The 21713-nt window shown below is 37.7% G+C and overlaps 1 protein-coding gene across 2 annotated transcripts in view; it reads right to left on the reverse strand.

Moving 5' to 3' along the window:
* Positions 1-21713, reverse strand: part of PDE7B (phosphodiesterase 7B) — a 462623-nt gene that overhangs the window by 32918 nt on the left and 407992 nt on the right. For both annotated transcript variants that reach the window (XM_020987127.2, XM_020987130.2), the window contains 3 exons: positions 16307-16402; positions 13495-13595; positions 9610-9741 (listed from right to left, as the gene is read on the reverse strand). In XM_020987127.2, the coding sequence (XP_020842786.1) occupies positions 9610-9741; positions 13495-13595; positions 16307-16402 (329 nt within the window). The remainder of the gene's footprint in view (positions 1-9609; positions 9742-13494; positions 13596-16306; positions 16403-21713) is intronic.

Here is a 21713-nt window from a genome sequence, read left to right on the forward strand (position 1 = left end):
ACTTACTCAGGGTAACACAGCTAGTAAATATCTGAGGTCAGAGTTGAACTCAGGCGTTCCTGACTCTAGGCCAGGTACTCTATTCACTGCACCACCTAGCACTATGCTTAGAACAAAGAAAATACTTAACAAATGCTTGTGAGTGATTGACCATTACTAATCCCATTCCAATAATGTATTTTTTAGTACTCTAAGCTCCAACCCTGAGTTCACATAATCCACTTTACCCATTTCTACTCAAGACTCACCCATGAAATGTTGCTAGAGAAAATAACAAACCATACTGGCTGCGGCCACTATAAACTTAGGCCACCTAATTTCAATTGGGCCCTCACCGCTGTTTAACAATCCTTTGATTTATTTCTTATTAACTCTCTTTAGCATTTACTCACACCCAGTGAGCTTCATTTATTTTTACAGATCCATTAGCTTTCATTGAGGCTAAATGGTCAATAGCAGTAAGGATTCTTTTGAAAAAAGTTTCTACAGAAGAAATGATAATAAAGAATAAAAAGGCTAAGTCTAATTATAGGCCAGAAGAATTATCTAATAGTGTAAAAAAGTCACATATCCCTGAAAAAGTTATACCAGGAAAACATGTCTACCTTTTTCTTTAAAAATCACTAGAGGACATTCCAGTCTCCCATAGCAACCTAATCCAGCATTTCCCAATCTTTATATTCACAACTTAAATAATATTGGTCATATTTAAGTTAAAAGGTGAATGCATGCCTTTCATGGCTGCAAAACCAGTACACATTTCATTTGGGGAAGGGGGTGGTTTAGACAACTAAATGGTAAAATCCTTAATTGATTTTTGGTTCCTGCAAGTCTTTAAGTATTAATAATTCTGGGAGCAAAATAGCTATTTTGTTCCTGACTTTTAATAAAATATAATTATTTCTATGTTTTAAAAGTAAGAATGTTTTTTGTGGGGAGGGGAAGAGAGAGAGAGAGAGAGAAAGAGAGAGAGAGAGAGAGAGAGAGAGAGAGAGAAGAGAGAGAGAGAGAAGAGAGAGAGAGAGAGAGAGAGAGAGGAAAATGAGAGGGAAAAGAAGGGGAGGAGAGAGTGAAGAGGAGAGGGAGAAAAAAGGAAGAGGAGAGAGAAGAAAAAGGAAGAGGAGAGGGAGAGAGAAGAGAGTTTGGATGAGAGAGAAAAGAGGGAGAGGGAGAGAGAAAAAAGGAAAGGGAGAGGGAAAAGGAAGAGAGGAAGAGGGAAAGGAGGGGAAAAAAGGAAGAGGAGATAGAGAGAAGGGAGAGACAGGTGGGGGTGGTAAACAGAGGGGGAGAGGGAGAGAATGAGAAAAGTCTTTGACAGTGGTTCAGCAGGAATTTATCAGGCAATGAAGCTTTAAATGGTGTTCTATTTACTGGGTACTCTCTTCTGATTAAAATAACAGCAAGCCTGATGCAAATAATTGAGTCATGGTGTACAATTGGAATCAGAGTTAATTACAACTTTTAAATATATAGTGACAAAGGAGGAAAAACAACAGGGAAACATTCTGTGCTTTTCATTTTTAATTGCCCAGGAAAAGTAGAAGCAAAAACTGCATTAGCTAATGAAGCCTGCTCTGCCCAGCTGAGGTCCTTCCAAATAAACTGGGGAGGCCTGAGACCTTGTCTATCCCTTTGCTGGGTTCTCCAGCCTTAAAACAAACAAACAAACAAACAAACAAACAAACAAACAAACAAACAAAAACTCTGTGGTCTCTGATTGCTAAGAATACGACTTTCGTCCTTAAAGAAAGCAACATGAGCATGACTCCTCTTTGCCTGATAACATTTCTTTCCCTTGCTCACCCTGCATCTGCTAGACAGGTTGGTTATGGCACTGAGAATGCAACTATTCCCTTCCAATCTCAGCTCTCTGATTGGGGTAAGCCCTGTAAGGCTAGGGGGTCTGAGACTGTCTCAGAGTAAGAAATAGATACATTATACTTAATCCTCAATAAGTGTTACCAATCCTTCCTCCTAGAGCAGGGTCCTTAACCTGGAGTTAGTGAACTTCTTGTCTGCATTTGAACACAACTGGTTTCCTTTGTAATCTAGTGGATTTTATTTTATGCATTTAAAAACATTATTTTGAGAAGGGGACTCCAGACTTCCCTAGACTGCCAGTGGGGTCCATAGTACAAAAAAAGGTTAAGAACTCCTGTATGAGAAGCATCCTTTTTTTTTTTAACAGTAGGGTGAAATTATATGAAATATATCTGGGTTCCTACAAGTAGAAGGAATGTGTTTTGAAAGGATGGAATTCTGAACCAGGACTTGAGTGTCATTCCTGGTTCTACCTATGGGATATTACTTCCATCTATCTGGCTCAGGGTATACAATCAGGTTAACAGCACTAATCTAACTCAATATGGTTGTGATGGATAATTCAGAAAAATATTTCAAAATTCTTCAAAATAACATAGGAAACAATGTATGTTATATTTTATACAAAATGATTCCCCCCCCCTTTAAAAAAAGATCTAATTGCTTCTGCAGTCATACTTGAAAGATTTATTGTGGCATGGAAGTAATCCTTGAATTTATATGTATTTTTTACATATATATTGTCACTTGATCCTCACAACAGTGGTGTGATGTAAGTGCTGTTATTATCCCCATCTCACTGAGGCTGAGAGAGGTTGTGACTTTCCCATTACTGATTATCTGAGGCAGAATTTCAACTCAGGTCTATCCTGACTGCAAGTCCAGCATGTTATCCAATATCCCACCTAAAAGCCTCTGTTCTTTGGCTTTCAAAAGGCATTGCTAGTGTAGTGCAAGCTCTAACAAATTTTCTCTCTCTAGAAAAACTCCGAAGGATAAGCCTAGAAATAAACTGTGTCCATCATCTGGGCACCATCTTAAGTTCACAGAGGCTCCTCACTAGAAGCGATCTTCTAAAGTCTAGAAATCACTGGAGTCACTAAAGTGACTTTAAAAAGGTTGACTTAAGCACCAGCCCTAAAGTCAGGAGGACCTGAGTTCAAAGTTGGTGTCCTCTCCCAGAAAAAAAAAGCATAATCCATAGAAATAAAAGAATTTAAAATTTAAGTGTGAAAAAAGATCAAAAAATAAAAGAAAAACATACTACCATTAGTTAGCAAGATTAGGAAAGTTATTCTTTTTTCTAAAATTAAATAAGGGGGGTGCAGCTGGGTAGCCCAGTAGATACAGCACTGGCCCTGAAGTCAGGAGGACCTGAATTCAAATCTGACCTCAGACCAAACACTTGACACTTACTAGCTGTGTGACCTTGGGCAAGTCACTTAACCCCAATCGCCTTAAAAAAAAAGACTGATTTTTTTTTTCTGGTTATAGAAATCCATAGAGACCATCCCCTAAGGTGTAGATGGATTGAAATCTCTCAGTTGGTGGTGGAGGTGTCCAAAGTGATGAAATCACAGCAATCTTGAAATTTTTTTTCCCTTTAAATAGGTTCCTTTTCACTAGTTAATTATATAGCTGTTGTTTTTGTTCAGTTGATATCAGTCCTATCCAATTCTTCTTGATCTTGTTTGGAATTTTCCTGTCAAAGTTACTGGAGTGGTTTGCCATTTCCTTCTCCAGCTCATTTTACAGATGAAGAGACTGAGGCAAAAAGGATTAAGGGACTTGCCCAGGGTCACACAGCTAGTAAGTGTCTGACTCTGGATTCGAACTCAGGTCTTCGAGACTCTGGGACTCGTGCTTTCTATCGACTGTGCTTCCTACCTGCCCTCTAACATATAGCTAGCCTATACTGAATGTAATATTTAATCTTGAGCTGAACCAGGTTGGCTTTTTTTTTTTAATAATTCAAAAGCCCAACATTAATTCATTCAAAAGACATTTATTAATTGCCTACTGTGTTCAGAGTGCTATAATAAGACCTAGGAGGATACAACATTTATTGTGGACATGGTCCTGAAACAAACTAGCATTTATTAAGTACTTACTATATGCCAAGCACTGTATTTAGCACAGATACAAGTAAATATATTCTATCTGTATTCTACAAATACAAGGACAAAGAAATACAGTCTCTTCCCTCAAAGAATTTGCATTCTAATGGGGGAAGACAACACATAAAAGGAAGCTTGTCAGGAGGTACAGGGGGGCAAGGCCAAAGATGTCTGGAATACAGCCTGGAGAGGCATGAAACACGGCTGGGCTGGGTACCGTCCTTAAATGGAATTTCTGGGTTGCAAGGTGGGTGGAGAATACTTCTAATTTATGAATTCCAGGGCTGGAGTTGAGGCATTACTGTAACTATATATTTATAAACATAATTATAAATCATAATGTCATGATCAATGCATTAAAAAAATACAAAACAAAGTGGCATGTGAAGTTGGAGGGGAAAGGAGGGTCAAGGGAAAGCTCCCAGTGGAAGTAATGCTTGATTTGGATTTTAAAGGATGGATAGGAGATAAAGCATTTGAGGTATAAGGCATAACCCGAGCAAGAACATATTGAAAAAAATACAAGGCATGTTTGGAGGACAGAAATAGTCTAGGCTCCTCTGGACTTATGAAATGTAAAAAGACATGGGAGAAGGCCTCCAGGTTGTTGGGTGGAGGACCTGAGGAAGAATGTGGGCAAAAATTATACAGGACAATGTATAGGCTGCCATATGCACCAATGAAGGAGAAATACCCCAATGGATGAAATTGTAGATCTATGGATGTTTTAAAGTACTCTGTGATATCAAGCTTATCCTGCCCTAATGCTGACTCCTTCATAAGATTTTAGGATGTAGCTTATTTTGATTCTCTCTCTCTCTCTGTATATATATATTTGGTGAGGCAATGGGGCTGGATTTGAACTCAGGTCCTCCTGACTCCAAGGCCAGAGCTCTGTTCACTGCACTGCCTAGCTGCCCCCCTCTATGTCTTTTTCTATCCCAATGCATGACATCTGTCTTGACATTTCACCCCAGGTGGTTTCTAATCTCTGACCTACAGAGAAGTCAGGAGAGAAGCGTCTCAAATGCATTCACTTGGCTATGAACTGCAGAAGATGTTCAGTCAGGGAACCCAACCCCTTGGTTATAAACAATGGAAACATCGTTGTGACCTGGCCTTCCCTCATGTGGTCTGGCCCTTCCTCTGTCTCAGGACAGAAGAACAGGCAGGACATTGTGCTGGGAGCCTCTTATCTGTCCAACTAAAAGAGCCAAGATATGCAGAGGAAAGGGAGGAAGCCCTCTTCTATTTGGATGTGTTCCTCATAAGTCTGCTTTACAGTGAAGTCACACTAAGGGTGTTCAGAAAGCCACATAGTTCCTGGCCTGGTTCCTCTCTACTTCACTTATTCTCTGTGATAGGAACCTCCAAAATGCACACAGAATGCCTCAGATATTCCCTTAACCAATGTTCTTGAATGCTAAACCCTCACATTTTGTTCATAGCCATTATGAAATAACATTTTATTTAATGTCTCTGTTTTTCTCTTTAAATGATTTTTTCTATGCAAATAATAGATTTTCTTGCTAACGACATCATTGATCTAATTACTCAAATCTCTTTCTTTAGAATTTCCAACTCCTGTATAATTTCATTTCAGTGATTAAAAAAAAATGAGGGGAAATTGTGGTAAAAAAAATTTAAATTTTCATTGACCCTACCTGCATAATTTCATTTCAGTGATTAAAAAAGTGAAGTGAAATTATGGTAAAAATCTAAAATATTATTTTTTCCCTTTTTACAAAGGTCTTTGCTGAGCTCATAGTTTATGTTCATTTTTTAATTAATTTTTTTCTTTGTTTCTAGGACTTGAAATTTCTCTAGGATTACATATGTCAATTTCTCATCCACAACTTTATGCAGAGAGTGAAGATTTGTCAAACTATGCAGACCAGCCATGAGATATAAGGCTTACTTAACTGACAATGTCTCCAGCTCATTGAAAAGAATCTTTCCAGTAGTAAAAACTATGTGTCAGTTGGCCATTGAAACTACTCACACTGTACCCTCTCATCTATAGAATGGAGATAATAATAATAATAGTGATGGTAGTACCTATCTGAGAGGGTTATAGTGATCCATATTCAAATGACATACTATGTGTATGAGCGCTTTGCAAACGTTAAATAATCATATAACTGTCATCATGTAATGCAAATGTAAAATGTAGTATAAAAGAATAGGGATTGATTAAATCAATCTAGTTACCCCAACTTACCTAAAGTGATCAAATGCTATACTTAGGTACCTTAAACAGGTGGGTGGGAACACATTTTGATTGAGTCAAGTCAATCATAGGCATTTCAACTAAGTGTAAACAGGCTTTTATCAATTTAGTTGTCTCTGATGAACAATTGGATGAAGAAGTGACATTGTACAGGAATGGTGTTCAGACTGGCTGAGGAGACTTGGTTACGCCCTCAGGGTCAGCTACAAAATATTAAATCTCTGTTGGGGCCAGAGAGAGATTTGGAGTTTAGTGCACCTCTAGCAGTGGAGAGAAGAGAAAGCCATCTTTGAAAGGAATGCTTGGGGTTTATGGAGGGATATACTTCTATTTTGGCCTTGGCCAGAGATAGAGTTTGTGAAAATTCTTTTGGAGGTTCTGAGAACTTCCCATCTTTCCACTAATATCCTTCTGGCATACGTGGAACATCTGAGAAAGGTGCTTGCTAATAGAAAACTACATCCATATCTAAAAGGGACATTTTGAAGACGGGAATTCAATCTTTTTGTCACACGTAATCTCTAAGCTTGAGTCCACTTTCCCATGGACTCTCTCTATACTTGTGACAGTGTGTGTCATATACTTTTGGAGGGATGTTTTATGCCAAGTGTCCTTATGGTATCCTCTTAGTAAATACTGCTTTCTACAATGATTCTCAACTGATAATCCTGATAAGAAGCACACTGGTGAGAACCCATGAACAAAAAGCGTCAGAAAGACAATCGCCAGACCTTCAAGGCTTATGTTTTCTGCCAATTATGCTGTAGAGACTGTAGTTTTCTCTGTGTTAAGTTGAATTCTTATAGCTTTTTCTTTCATAAAGAGACTAAGACATTTGGTTTTCAAAAGAATCTGAATCTTAAAATTCTAGGGAAGAAATCTATTTATTTAAAGCAACTAAGACGCTTTCAGTTTGGACTCAAATAAGTTACTGTCCCTTTTGAAATTAGTTTGTTGATTAGCACTGGGTACTCAATCATTTCATTTTTCTACTCTGTGATCTCTAGTGATTTTTTTCTTCCTGGTTCCCTTTCTTAACCAGAGAACATTATGACTTTTTAGGAATCATATGCCTAAGTACAAGTGCTGTAGACTTATTTGATCATGGGAAATTAGGATTTTAATCCAGCCTTGGGCATAAACTACTCTATAATTTGGAAAATCCACTAATTAGATAATAAAAATATTGATAGATTAATTAATTACAGTTAATTAAGGGACAGTTAAAAAATCCAGAGCTCATAGTTTTATGTGATGAGCAAAAAATTAGCGGATATAATTTAATAATAACAATAGTAGCATTTATTAATCATTATAGTTTGCAAAGCTCTTTACATGTTATCTCTTGATCTTCATGTCTGAGAAACTGTTGGCATCGTTGCAGGATTTCATGGTAGTATGTAATGTAAAGGCTGTGATAGTGGAAAGTGCATCTGAAATATCAATACATCAAGTGTTTGCTTGATGTATAATGTAGGAAGTCTCTAGATATAAAGGATGCTACCTAAGCTGAGTACATTGTGGACTTTTAGAGAACATTTCTGCCTTTTTCAAGTACATATAGGCTCTACTCAAGATCCTATGCTTTCTTCAATGAACATAAATTCTGAGATACTTTTAAGGGTATTTTTTTATCCTTAAATTATCCCTTCATCTTTTCCCACCACCATCAATTCATCACCTTGCAACCAGTCTGGAGGTGTTGAGCCTCTCCCTACAGCTAGGTGGCTGCAGTTGATAGAATGGATAGAGTACTGGGTTTGGGGTCAGGAGGACCTGAGTTCAAATGTGCCCTAAGACACTTAATAGCTGTGTGATCCTGCACAAGTCATTTAACCTCTATTTGCCTCAGTCACCTTATCTGTAGAATGGGTATAATAATAGTACCTACCTCCCAGAGTTGTGAGAATCAAATGAGATAATAATTGTAAAGTGCTTAACACAGCGCCTGGCACATAGTAAGTGCTCTGTAAATGTTAGCTATAATTATAACTTAGCCAGGTTGGTCCTTAGACAAGAGACATGTGGTCTATTACTGCTCTCTATGGTGCAGGTGTGGCTGCATCACTCCTCAACTCAATAAACTTCAGTGGATCCCTATTACCTCTAGCAGCAACTATAAACACCTTCCCTGTTTGGCCCTTAGAGTCCTTCACAACCTGTGCAAACCTATATTTTTAGCCATATTATACATTATTCCTTTTCATGCACTTCCACAGTACAATCAAACCTATCATTCCTCACACGTGGTGCTTCCTAGCCTATCTCGTGTCTTTGTACAGGCATCCTCCATACCTACAATGTATTGTCTCCTTATCTCTGCCTCTTGGAAACTCTAGTTCCCTTTAAAATTCAATTTGAGCCCCATTTTGACACAAAGCCTTTCCTGATCCCACTAGCTGCTAGTACCTCCTCCTTTCTGGTGCCCCAAAAGTGTCAGTGCACTTTTAAGCTTTTAGTAGATACCTATCTGTATACCTGTATGTATACATATTTTCTCTATTAATAAAGTGCGAACTCCTTCAGAGACTTGTCTTGGTATGTCTAGACAAGGGTGGGAAACCTGTGGCCTTGAGGCCACATGTGGCCCTCTAGGTCCTCAAGTGTGGCCCTTTGACTGAAAAGCTATATGTGGCCTGGAGGCCGCAGGTTCCCTGCCCCTGATCTAGCACATAGCACAGTGACTAGTACATAATAGATGCTTAATAAATGCTTATTGATTGGTTGATTGATTGAAGAGACTAGCCATTCTCTCTTTGCTCCTAATAGCTCCCTTTCAAAGACTAAGTTTAGAGATAGTCCCATGGGGCATGGAACAGCCCTGGAAAGAGGTGCGTTTGTCATAGGCCATTGTTGATTATGTAGATTCCAAGCAGGGCCAATGATCTGGTGATCTGGTTTAGATCAGAACTAATCCACAACCACCTAAAGCAAATTTGAATTCTTGGAATGACCTTGGCAATGAATAATTTTTTCTTTTTTAGCCAAGAAGTTCTATACTAAAACATTCTTCTGATGCCTCATCATGGCCCAGAGATACTGTAGGTCTTTTGTCCAGGGATCAGTGTTCTGTGTTTAGAGAGGTTATCAGCTTAGCTGCAGTGAAGTGAACTTTTTTAGTCATAGCAATTGTGGCAGACCATCTAATTAAGTTTTAAATGGATTTTTTATTTCTACCAGTAGAAGGTATACAAACACGAATACATTTACAGATAATAGAAGTATTTAAGAATGAGAAGTGACCCAGGGTAGGACCATTCTTCTTGATCTGGGCTTTATTGGTTTACTGATTTAATCCATGTCGCTGAGGCTAAGCCAGAAATGCAGCCATCTTTGGAGGGGAGGGAGTCAGTGTTGACTAAGAGGCCAAGAGAAGTTTGCCTCACTGTATTTCTCCTATGCATTATCTGGATAACAAATTGAGTTACTACGTTTTCTTACCTGATATAGACTGCAAAGATAGTGATTAGTCTTGATCAAAAATGGTTGGCTCACCCCTGGGTGGTCTACATCATGGGCTGCAGCTGACAGCAGTCCGAGCATAATGTCCAGTGGTGTGAGAAAGCTGCTGAGCTGTGGAAACAACAGAGAAGGGCAATTTACCAGTTTGTTCCTACAGGCTGGTCAATATTTCTTTTTTACTAAACCAAACTCAATCATAATAGCATTATTCTGTTCTTTTGATTACGGAAAGTGTATCATGTCTTCCTCAATTGTAACTTTCTTGTAGCTCAGTTTTTGGGATGACACTTACTTGGCCAAGTTGTTAAGGATTGCAGCCATAGATTCCCAAAGTAGGCAATACCACCCCCTGCTGGGTGCTAGAATGATCCATGGGGGCAGTAGTAGCCTTGGTTGTAATTGGGGAGTGTGGAATAAAAATAAAGGGGCAGTGGAAACGTAAGGAAAGAAGAGAAGGTAGGGAAATTTTGAAAAACCATTTGTACATGTTTCATCTGTTGTGTTATAGAGTTAAAGTTGTATGATTACATTATTTTCCAAATAAACACACAAAATGAGAGTTATAAATGATCAATGGACAAGCTAGTGTTGGGAGGTGAGTGTATCACACGTTGTCAGGAAGTCCAGCATGGATTGGCAGGAATATATGCATGTAATGATTTGCTTATAAGACAATACTATAAACCGTATAGTACATGATTACATGACAAAATTGCATCATCAAAATTTCAATGCAGGACAAAGCCTACAAATTTACATTAATTGTTAAATTTAAGATGTATCATTTAAAAATATTTTATAATTTTTTGAAATGATGGCAATTTCAAAAAACCATTAAAGGGTTTAAGAAAGTAAATTTCCAGGGAGGAGCTGAGTAATTTTTTTTAAAAAGGGCCAAATAAGCTTGGGAACCTCTGATTGTAGCCAACATTTAATTATTCAACCTGTGGATTATGTAAGTCCATTCTCCCTATCTCCACTGCTAACCTTTGGTTATTTCACATCTTGTTAGGATTTCCATCAAATTGTGAATAGGGAGAAAAGGAATAAGTCAGATTGACTATTAGTTACCATCTCAGAAAATGATTTAGTGAAGGAAGTTGTTGAGACTAAAGTCAATTGCATTCTTAAATTATCCATGAATTTAAAATAGCCAAACCATCCTTGTCACACATTACAGCAGATTGAGAGGGGGCTCAACTGCAGTAATGAAATGGAATTATAGCATTTGCATGGCATCTTCAGTGTACAATAAGTAGTCTGGATTATGTGAGATCAAATGTAATGAAATCCTCTTATTAGCTTCCCAGGCACAATTGCAATGAGTCTTCTCTACTTCCTAGTAGAATGGGAGGGGCTATAGACCCAAGAAGAGAACTTGGGAGCCAATTTACAACTTGCATGAGCTAAAGTTGAGATAGGGCTTCCACTCCAGCCTTGAACTGGAGGCGTTTTAGGGAGAGATATCGCGTGTCAGAGAGGGTAGCTTCAATATCACAGCTGAATAAAGGGAAATAGCTAACAAAAAAGATGATGTCTTGGGCTAATTCCTTCAAGCTGCTGATGCCTTAAGGTTCCCTCCCCTGTGGTATTTCCCTGATTTTATTCCATGCAAACTACCTCCTATCTTTAGCCTTTCTGCTCTTGGACTCAGTTCACACCTTCCTGCTTACTCATCTGGATAAGTTGCCTCTGTGAGCTCCTAGCTTTGACATCAGTCTAGCTTTCTGTTCATTCTCTTAGATTTTGTTTGGAATAATTTCTCCCTTAGATTTGGTTCACAATTTTGTAGATTGTTAAAAGTAGAAGGGATCTTTGAGACCAACTAATTTAAATGTTTTGGAGGTCAGAAATCTGAAGCCTGAAGAAGTGAAATGATTTGTCCAGGTATGTAGTGTTGGGGAATTGTTTTAAAATTTAAAATAATCAAGTCAGTATTTGATTCTCAGATACCAGGTTATGCATAATTGTGCCTCGAAATAACTTGGATTCTAGGGTAGAGTCACCTGCTTTATGAAGGGCATGTTCCTTCAATTTTGTCTTTGTCACATCACCATGATTCCTCACCAACTCTGATGTCTTGGAGTTATGCTCAGAACACACTATGTCATGTTTGTCCTACAGTAATCATAATTTTAGTCTGAAGTACTTCTAAGTTCATTTTGGAGATCAGAAGCCATGAATTAATCTCTAGTATGACTCAATATGTTTTCTCAGGTCAGTGAAATCACTGGTATTTGTTGGTGACAAATGCCCACTTCCAAGTACTTTACATATTTACCAACTAAGTGTAATATATATGCCATACAGTTTACTGTGGGGAACAGTTTTCTCCAAATGAAGCTTTTTCTAATGCATAATAAGGAAAAGATGGTCGTCTTGTGCCTTCTTCTTTGAAATTATCTTCCATCTAATCTTCAGTGTTCCTGTTTATTTGTTTAAATATTGTCACCCCCATTAGAATATGAGCTCATTGAGGGCAGAGATTACTTTTTCCTTTCTTTGTATCTCCAGGGCTTAGCACAGCACCTGGCAAATAGTGGCAGCTAGGTGGGGCAGTGGATAGAGCACTGGCCCTGGAATCAGAAGGACCTGAGTTCAAATGCAGCCTCAAATACTTACTAACAAATAGGCTAAGATGATGATGTTTGTGAATGAGATCTAGATTTCTGGACCATGGCTTAAAATATAGGTATAACAGCTTACGGGGCAGGTAGGTAGTGCTGTAGGGTAGCTAGGTGACACAGTGGCTAGAGTGCTGGGCCTGAAGTCAGGAAGACTCCTCTTCATGAGTTCGAGAAGGAAATGGCAAACCACCCCAGGATCTTTGCCAAGAAAACCCCAAATGGGGTCACGGAGAGTCAGACACAACTGAAATGACTCAACAGCAACAATCATCAGGTAGTAAGTACTTAATAAAAGCTTTTTGATTGATTTCTTGAAATATACAACATTTATACGTAATTGCTTATTAATGTTTATGAACATATCCTCATTCTTTGTTATTGCAGAAATGAAAGGGCTTTCCTTGCCTATCAATACTATGTCTTATTGAGCCACATTGATTTAGGCAATGTGGAATATGAACTACCTCTTTTGGAGTCAAGAAGTCTTGGGTTCAAATTCCACTTTAGACATTCACTAGATACATGGCCCTTGGTAAGGTCGTGACCTCTCCTCATTTCTCACTTGGCTTCAATACTTTGAGACTCCTCTGACTTTTCCACCATGCCCTGGAGAACTCGTTATTGGGAAAACACTATCGTCTTGCAAGATCCCTTTAGTCTCTCACCACTCTCTGACGCTCTGATTGGAAGGTGGAGCCACGGAGTCTAAAAGCTCCATTTAAGGAGGGAGCGCAGCTCAAAACATCTCTTTATCTCTCATCTGACTGCACTATGACATTTCCACCATTGCCACATCTCTCTCCTTTTCAGTCCCTTTTATGTGTTGTCTTCCCCCATAATATTGTAAGCTCTTGGAGGTCAGGGGCTGTTTTTCTTTTTAAAAATTCATTATGTCCAGCATTTAGTACAGTGCCTGGAACATAGCAGGCATTTAATAAATGTTTGTTGGCTTCCTGATTCACCTTATTGAGCCTCAGTTCACCGACTTGTAAAACGAGAATGATAATGGCGTCTACCTCACAGGGTCTGAGGTAAAGGTCAATGAGCCAATGTAGATAAAAAGTGTTTTTACTGACTTTAAAATGTTTAAATAATTTTTTGTTATTTCTATAATTAATTTTGTAAAAGATATGAAACTAAGTTTTTCTAATGTAATGGCTGTTAACTGAAGTAACAAAATCAATTTATCGAGGTTTCCAGATGGTCACGGAAAAGCAGTTATGTCATAGCATCTTACCTTAGGCTCCATTAGAAAGCAGTGCATGGCCTGGGTGACGTCAGCAGCGTGGACAGCATTATGATAAGGATTTTGGCTATGGTAATCTTCTTGAACCATAACTGGCAGGTAAGCAAAGGTCAGGATTATACACCATCACCTTCTAAGGCATTTCCAAAAGCTTACACAAGTATTTCACTAGGATCTGGGAGTCATTTTTCTTTAAAAATATTGACATATAGAAGTTGTGCAGCCTAGGGACCTTCTACAAATCTATATAGTTTGCATGCTTGGCAATCTTACTGGTTCTTTTTTTTTTTTTTTGGTGGGGGTTTGGGGAAAGGGACTAAAAGGATTTGTGAGGCCCTAGAGAATTCCTGACCTCCTTCATAAATCACCCCTTTCTTGCTCTCATGAAGGCTTTCATTCAGAAGTAAAATAAATATGTAGAAAAGAGCACATTTACTCCACAGTATCATGTAATTATTTTAAGGTGCTGCCATTTATGAGCAATATGTCATCAAGGTATTTTCCTTTAAAAAATTTAGTAGCAGCATAAAGTTACTGATCTCCAAAGGGTCGTTTACTGCTGGCCTAATACACACTGACTTCAGGCAAATATGTGTACCTGGGACTCTTGCTTGCTTTGGGCTGGAACTCGAGTTATAGAGTGGATCCAAGTGGGGATTTGGGTTTGTTTTCACCTTGTTAAGGTCAAATTATCATCTTATCCCTACACTCCTGCTGTCTTCTTCTAGGCACAGAGAACTCTTTGAATTAAAGGTGATAGGGGGAGGGGACAGAAGAGGAAGGCGTATTTGGTTTGCTATTTACTATATCCCTTAGTCTAGTAGGCTTATAACTAGGCTGACTTTAAGGTACAAAATAGTCAACATGTGTACTATGACTATTGAGGACTGCAAATGTCACATATACTTGAGGGATGCATGCTATGCCATTTACTCTGGAATTTTATATTATTTAGGTTACCCAACTATTGTAATCTTTATTTGTTCTTAGTATAATTATTTGACATTTTCGGTTATTCATGTGAATGGATCAGTATAGTCCAAGAAAACTTTTAAAATATCTCTGTAAAACCCTTTTTAGAGAAATAAAAACTAACCACACAAAATACTTTTATTCATAGCATCTCTTTTCCATAGCCACATGTAATTAACTCTAGATTGGCTGTACTTGTGGGAGGAAAATAGGACTATGGATATTTCCACACATTTCTATTGGAATGAGTGTATTATGTGACAGCCTTCCTCCCCTTTCTCCCACAGAAAATTCATTTCACAATTATAGTTTTCTGGGGCTTGTATTAAAATGAGTTTGGATTTTCTGAGAACAAATCTACTAATGGTTAGCAGAAAGTACTTTAGAAACATGATAGGTGGCAGTGGGAAGCCACTTCGGAATATAAAATGTACCCTCGATAATCCCCAGGTAGATAATTGAAAATATGCTAGAAGCCAAAACAGCTATCTATGCTACATGGTAACGAACAAATGAACTTATTGAAAAATTAAGGTTACTTTCTAACTCCATATTTCTAACAGTCTGCTGGACATTTTCTCCTCTCTGTCCTATTGACATCTCCAGCTGGGCATGCCTCAAACTGAACTCTTCATGTTATCAAAATTCACCTCTTCTTTTAGCCCCTCAATTTCTGCTGATAGCATTACTGTCCTCCTAGTCACTCAGGCTTGAAATATGAGTGATCACTCTTTCTTTCCTCTACCTCCATCCCAACATCCATTCAGTTGCCAAATCCTGTTAACCGTTTCCCTCCATGTCATCTTTTCTGCGCCTGCAATTATCCCTAATAGTCTTCATGGACTATTGTGATAGCATTGGAACTGCTCTTTCAGTTTCTCTGGTCTACTCTTCATACCATTACACAGATAACATATAGCCTTGCTCACGTCCAGTTGTCTGCCACAAATCTTGCAATGCTTATCCATTGCCTACCAAATAAAGTACAAATTCCTTATCATGGGATAGAAGATCCTTTGCAACCTAGGTCCAACTCCTCCTAGCTTTCACTTTTCACGTCTTTCACATTTCTGCCATATTTCACCCTACTCCCCTTCATGTACTTTATTATCCTGCCTAATCACTGTCAATAACTAAATCAATCAATCAGTCATTAACTAAACACTCCATTAACCATCTTTGCTCATGCCATTCCTTGTGCTTAGAATCTCAAAAAAGAAATTTATATAACTTCATTATGTATTTAAAAGGAATAGCAAGTTATGCATAACAGATTTGCAATATCATGAGCAACCATCTTTCTTTTTATTATACTATGTTATGGAAACGCTTGTTTTATTTCATAAATTTAAAAAAATATAAATAAAATTAAAAAAAGAATCTCCTCTTAGCTCTGTTTATTGTAATTTTACTTATATATTTCTTCCTTGAAACTTTCATATGGCATTCTATACCATGTATGTTCATTTTCCATTGTAGCTATTTTTGTATAAGCCTCATCTGCCTTAATAGAGTGCAAAGCTTCTTGAGGTAAGTGAATATATCATGTTTATCTTGCTATTTCTCACAGCTTTGCACAAGTAGATAGTTAAAAATGATGGCTGAATTTTTGAATTTATCAAGGCAAAGAATTTCTTGTCATCTGATTTCTTGTAAATGAGTGTAGATCATTCTTCACTAGTTACTAGTCTTTTCCTACATCAACTTTTTAAGAATGATGACTAAATCTGGGCCCTCACAACATCAGGCTGTTAGAGACTGCTGGCCCTTCACATTGAAAAGTAAGCTGTGCCCCTTTTAATTATTTGGAAACACAGAAGAAATTACTTACCTAAAAACTTATGTAAGGTCACCATGTCTAAGTGAAAATGATGAATAAGCCCATGGCTGTTGAAGAGATGGCATAGCAATGTGACCAGGCTGTTTCCTAAAGGAAGATGTGAATGTCAGTAAACAAAGAGATGTTCACAGGATCTGGTATCAAACCTCCTCTAAGGCTAGGCTTCTTAATCTGGTGTCCATAAATACTTGAGAGGGCTGTGCATTGAGTTTCAGGGGGTCTGTGAACTTGGATGGAAGAAAATTAGATCTTTATTTTCTTCATATTTCATTTTTTCCCTTATTATTGGTTTCTTTTATAAACCTGTGTATTTTATTTGATGCATTTAAAAACATTATTCTAAGAAGAGGTCCATAGGTTTCACCAGATTCCCAAAGGGGTCCATAACATAAAAGAGGTTAAGAATCCCTGCTCTAATGGAATTAATGTTCCACCTTATTTTTGAAACATTTAAGGAAGAATGAGGACACCAACATGGCCTCGCCTAACTTAGGTTTCCCTGAGCTAAATTAACCTTCATAGGAACTCCCTATGCTAAATTCAATTAATAATAATATCAATAACAAATTAAAGATGAAAGCTGCTGTTATGAGCATAAGAACCTTTCATTTACTTTTTTTTTGTTTCAAAAAAGTATATATAGCATAAATATGTCAAATACATTAGTCCTCTTGACTTCAAAAATCTTGACAAAAAACATGATGGGGGTATTTTCAAGAGTCATTCAGAAAGAACTAGGTTAAAATTTGAAATTGGGGTACTGAGGGAAAATTTACTCATTAAGACACACACACACACACACACACACACACACACACACTCCTGCCTATTGGTAGAGAATGTCAGTGTGAAATTTATGAAGAAATATTGTAGCTTTTATTTTGTTTTATTTTTATAATAGATGGACATAATGTATAGCTGCATTCCCAGTGTGGAAGTGCATGGTGATAACAAAGCTGCCGCCATATATACAGCTCTGCTGGTAACAGTGTGGGGCTAGACCTGTGATTTTATTGGCAGAAGAAAATCCTGGTAAGGAAATGTCCTCTCACCAAAGCAGATTGCCACCAGTGCTGTGTCTTATCATCTCAAAGAATTAGTCACCTGGCACACAGAGAGATTTTGATCAGGGTAACTTGTGTCAGAGGAAGGAAGGACTTGAACCCCAGGTATTCTGGGTTCCAAAGGTGGTCCCTCTACCCACTATGCCACTCCTCCTACAGGTCAGTGTTAGGTCAAGTTCCTAGTCTTGCTAGTCATGCTACAAATGTATATTTGCTATGTCTTACAGGGGTGAATAAAAAACAAATAAAAAAACTAGAAAGCAATCTGAAATACTAATTAATTTGAAAAATAATTAGATTTAAATGGTAAAATGAAGGTACCACTGTACATATATATGGAGATAATCACTTTAGGTTTTTTCCCCCTGACTTTTGATATGGGGAAGATAATATTTTCATGAAGATTGTTATAGTAAAACAAAATATGAGACAGCTTCTTATGCTATCTTTTATCTACTTAGCACACAGTAAGTCCTTAATAAATATTTAATGACTACTTTGGGTGAATAGCAGTAGAAACAGCTGTGATAATACTACATATGTATGTATATAATATACATACATTTTATATGTGTGTGTGTATGTGTATGTATATGTGTAATCGTGTGTGTGTGTGTGTGTTTGTGTGTGTGCATCACAGCATTGGACTAGAAGCTCTGAGACCTGGTTTCAAAAATCTGTTTCAGATAATCTATCATTTAATGGCCATTGGCAAGTTATATAACCTCTCAGAATCTCAGTTGCCTCATCTGTCAAAAATGGGCATAAGAAAAGCAGCTTCATGTAGTTTAGTATTTCTCAAATTTTTGGTCTCAAGACCTCTTTACAACTCTTAAAAATTATTGAAGACCCCAAATCCCAAAGAACTTTTGTTTGTGTGGATCATATCTACAGATATTTTCTATAGTAGAAATTAAAATGGATAAATTAAAATTTTTTAATTTAAAAAAATAATAAGCCCATTTTATGTTAACAAATAAGATATTTAATGGAAATAACTATTTTCCAAAACAAAACACAATTTAGTGAAGAGAGTGGCATTGTTTTACATATTTTTACAAATCTCTAGAATGTCTTGCTTAATAGGAGACAGTTGGATTCGCACATCTGTTTCTGCATCCAATCTGTTGCAGTATGCTGTTTTGGTTGAAGTATAGGAAGAAAATCTGGCCTAACAGAGATATGTAGTTGGAAAAGGGAGGAGTATTTTGATAGGCAAATAATGTCTTAGTATTATTATGAAAAGAGTTTTGACCTGGCAGCTCCCCCTGAAAGAGTCTCGGGATCTAAAGAGCAGCAATGCCACACCAGACTTTGATAGTGTACTTTGAGAACTGCTATATAGTGATAGTTGGCCTCAGACTCAGAAGGACAACACTCAAATCCTGCCTTTAACACATACTGGCTGGGGGACCCTGGTTTCCTCACCAGGAGTTCTCTACAACGGTCCAGTTTCCCTATGTCACAGGTTGTTGTAAGGAGAGTACTTTTGGTACAGTGGATAAATACTGGCTGGGGGATCAGGAAGACCTGAGCTCAAATCCAGCCTGAGACATGTACTAGATGCATGACCTCATGCAAGTAACTTAACCTCTGTTTGCTTCAGTTTCTTCAACTATAAAATGCAGATAGTGATAGTATTTTCACTACAGGGTTGTTGTGAGAATCAAATGAGATAATATTTGTCAAGTGCTTAGCACTGGTGCGTAGTAGATACTATATAAATGCTATTATAATTATTATAATTATCTATTGCTATAACATGAGACTGCTCTTATAATTAATACAATGAAAATGAGGTTTCTTAGCATTATTATGAGAGCATATATGTAGAGTTAGGTGAGACCTTAGAGATCATCTGTGCGCAGTGGATAGAGCACCGGCTCTGAAGTCAGGAGGACCTGAATTCAAATCTGGACTCAGACCAAACACTTGACACTTCCTAGCTGTGTGACCCTGGGAAGTCATTTAATCCCATTGCCTAAAAAAAAAAAAAAGAGATCATCTGCTCTAAATCCCTCATTTTACAGATGAGGAAACCAAGGCTCAGAAGCTAAACACCTTGCCCACAGTTACACAGGATGCAAATGTCAAAATCACAATTTGAACCCAGGTCTTTTGATTCCATATTTGGTCCTTTCCTTATAGTAACCAATTAAGTTTGAGTATTATCAGTTTCATTATTCTATTATCATACATTATATAGCCAGTCATTTGACTATAGAGTAAATCGTAAGAATATCTGTATCTTTTATGTACAAAAAGTTATTTTAGCTAATCTACCAGAAAATTGAATTTCACTTAACAAAATTTCACCACCACATAATATGACCTCTTTTTATTTTTATTATTTTTCAGCCAGGTAAAGTATGCAATTTTCTTTAGCTCATAGCTACCTGTGTGATATTCAGTTATATTCAGGCAGGTTTATGAGGGGATTTATTGTTCTGAGGCTTGGCTGGAAATGAACATAGCTCATTTTCTTTTTTTTACTATGTTTTGCTTTGTAGATGGAACTTTTCTCAATGGCAAAAGAACAATGTGGTCATCTTCATTACCCCATTTGGGGTTTTCTTTCATGTTCTTTTGCCACTGAGAAAGGTTCCATCTACAAAACAAAACAAATCATCACAGAAACACTGAATTTCAGAGTTGGAAGAGACCTCAGTGGTATTCTAATTGGCACTTGAGCAGGAATTATCTCAACATCACCAATAAGCGTCAACCATTTGTGTTGGAATGCTTCCAGTAAAAGAGAATCTACCATCTTTGGGACAGTCCCTGGGGCAGCCCATGCCATTTTTATACAAATATTCATTTTAAGGAAGCTTTGCTCTTTGGGGACGAGGAAAATTAATCTGAAATCTCATACATCATCACTTCCAATCTTGAAGACATCCTGCATTTTTCATGATTACATATCAACTGATTCACATATTGCATTATGTCTAGTTCTCTCCCTATTGTGATCTCCTTCCCTTTCCTCCAAATTGTCGATGGCAGCTTGTCAACATCCTTTCTAACATCCAGAACAGAACACTGCTCTACAGAAGTGTTCTGACTAGTATGGACCACAAAGTGACTACTGGCTCCCTTACTCTAGATGCTATCTCTCTTAATAAAGCCTTCTTCATAATTAGCATATTTTTATTGTAATGTCACACTGTTGAGCTTCAAGTCCACACAAATTCCCAAATATTTTTCAAATGAACTGTTTTCTGGTCATGTCTTTCTCATCCTGTACTTGTTTCTTGAGCCCAAGTGCGAGACTTTATATTTACTTTCATTACATTGCATTTTTACTGGATTTTACCCTTCGTTCTAGACTGTCAAGATATTTCTGAAATGTTGCTTTTAACAACATGACTCTAACTGTTAGTGTCTCCTCCCTACACCATTACCATTTATCTATTTTCTATCTGTTTTGTATCTATCTATATCTACATATCTATATCTCTCTCTATATCTATCTACATGTACATGTTATCTCCCCTTGCTAGATCATAAGCTCCTTGAGGGTAGGAACTGTTTCACTCTTACCTTTCTACCCATAGCACCTAACATAGTAGCAATTTTTTGTTGTTCAGTTGTTTCAGTCATGTCTGACTCTTCATGACCCCATTTGGGGTTTTCTTGGCAAAGATACTAGAGTGGTTTGCCATTTCTTTCTCCAGCTCAGTTTACAGATGAGGAAACTGAGGCAAACAGGGTTAAGTGACTTGCTCAGGATTACACAGGTAGTAAGTGTCAGAAGCCAGATTTGAACTCGGGAAGATGAGTCATCCTGACTCCAGGCCTGTCACTCTATCCACTGTGCCACCTAGCTGTCCATAGTTGTTGTTGTTTGTCCTTCATTCTCGAAGAAGACCATGACATCAGGAAGATGATGCCATGACTTTCAAGTGAATTGGATTTAAATGGGGGAGGTCTCACTTTCTCCTCTGGAGCCCTCTGAGTTCAGTGGCCAGATATAGTTCAGGATGACTGGAGATGAATAACTCTGTGAGGTGGGTATGACAGGTGTCATTATGTCCATTTTACTAATAATGGAACTGAGCTGTGCATAGTAGCCCATAGTAAATGCCCAATAAATTCTTGTGGATTAACTAATGACTCTGGATTCCAAGGAGTTAACTATTTCTTCCAGTTTTGTCTTCTGCAAATTTGATAAGAAGCCAAGTAAACCTTCCATTTAAATCATGTTATAAATGTTCATGAGCACAGAGCCCTGGGTGAATCCATGTGGTAATGCAGAGATTTCCCTTGAGGTTGACATTGACCCATCAATGGTGGCACTTCGAATCTCTTTATTCAAATGGTATAGAGTCTACCCA

The sequence above is a fragment of the Phascolarctos cinereus genome, unplaced genomic scaffold (genome assembly GCF_003287225.1).
Source record: "Phascolarctos cinereus isolate Bilbo 61053 unplaced genomic scaffold, phaCin_HiC Scaffold_5;HRSCAF=322, whole genome shotgun sequence".
Taxonomy (NCBI): Eukaryota; Metazoa; Chordata; class Mammalia; order Diprotodontia; family Phascolarctidae; genus Phascolarctos; species Phascolarctos cinereus.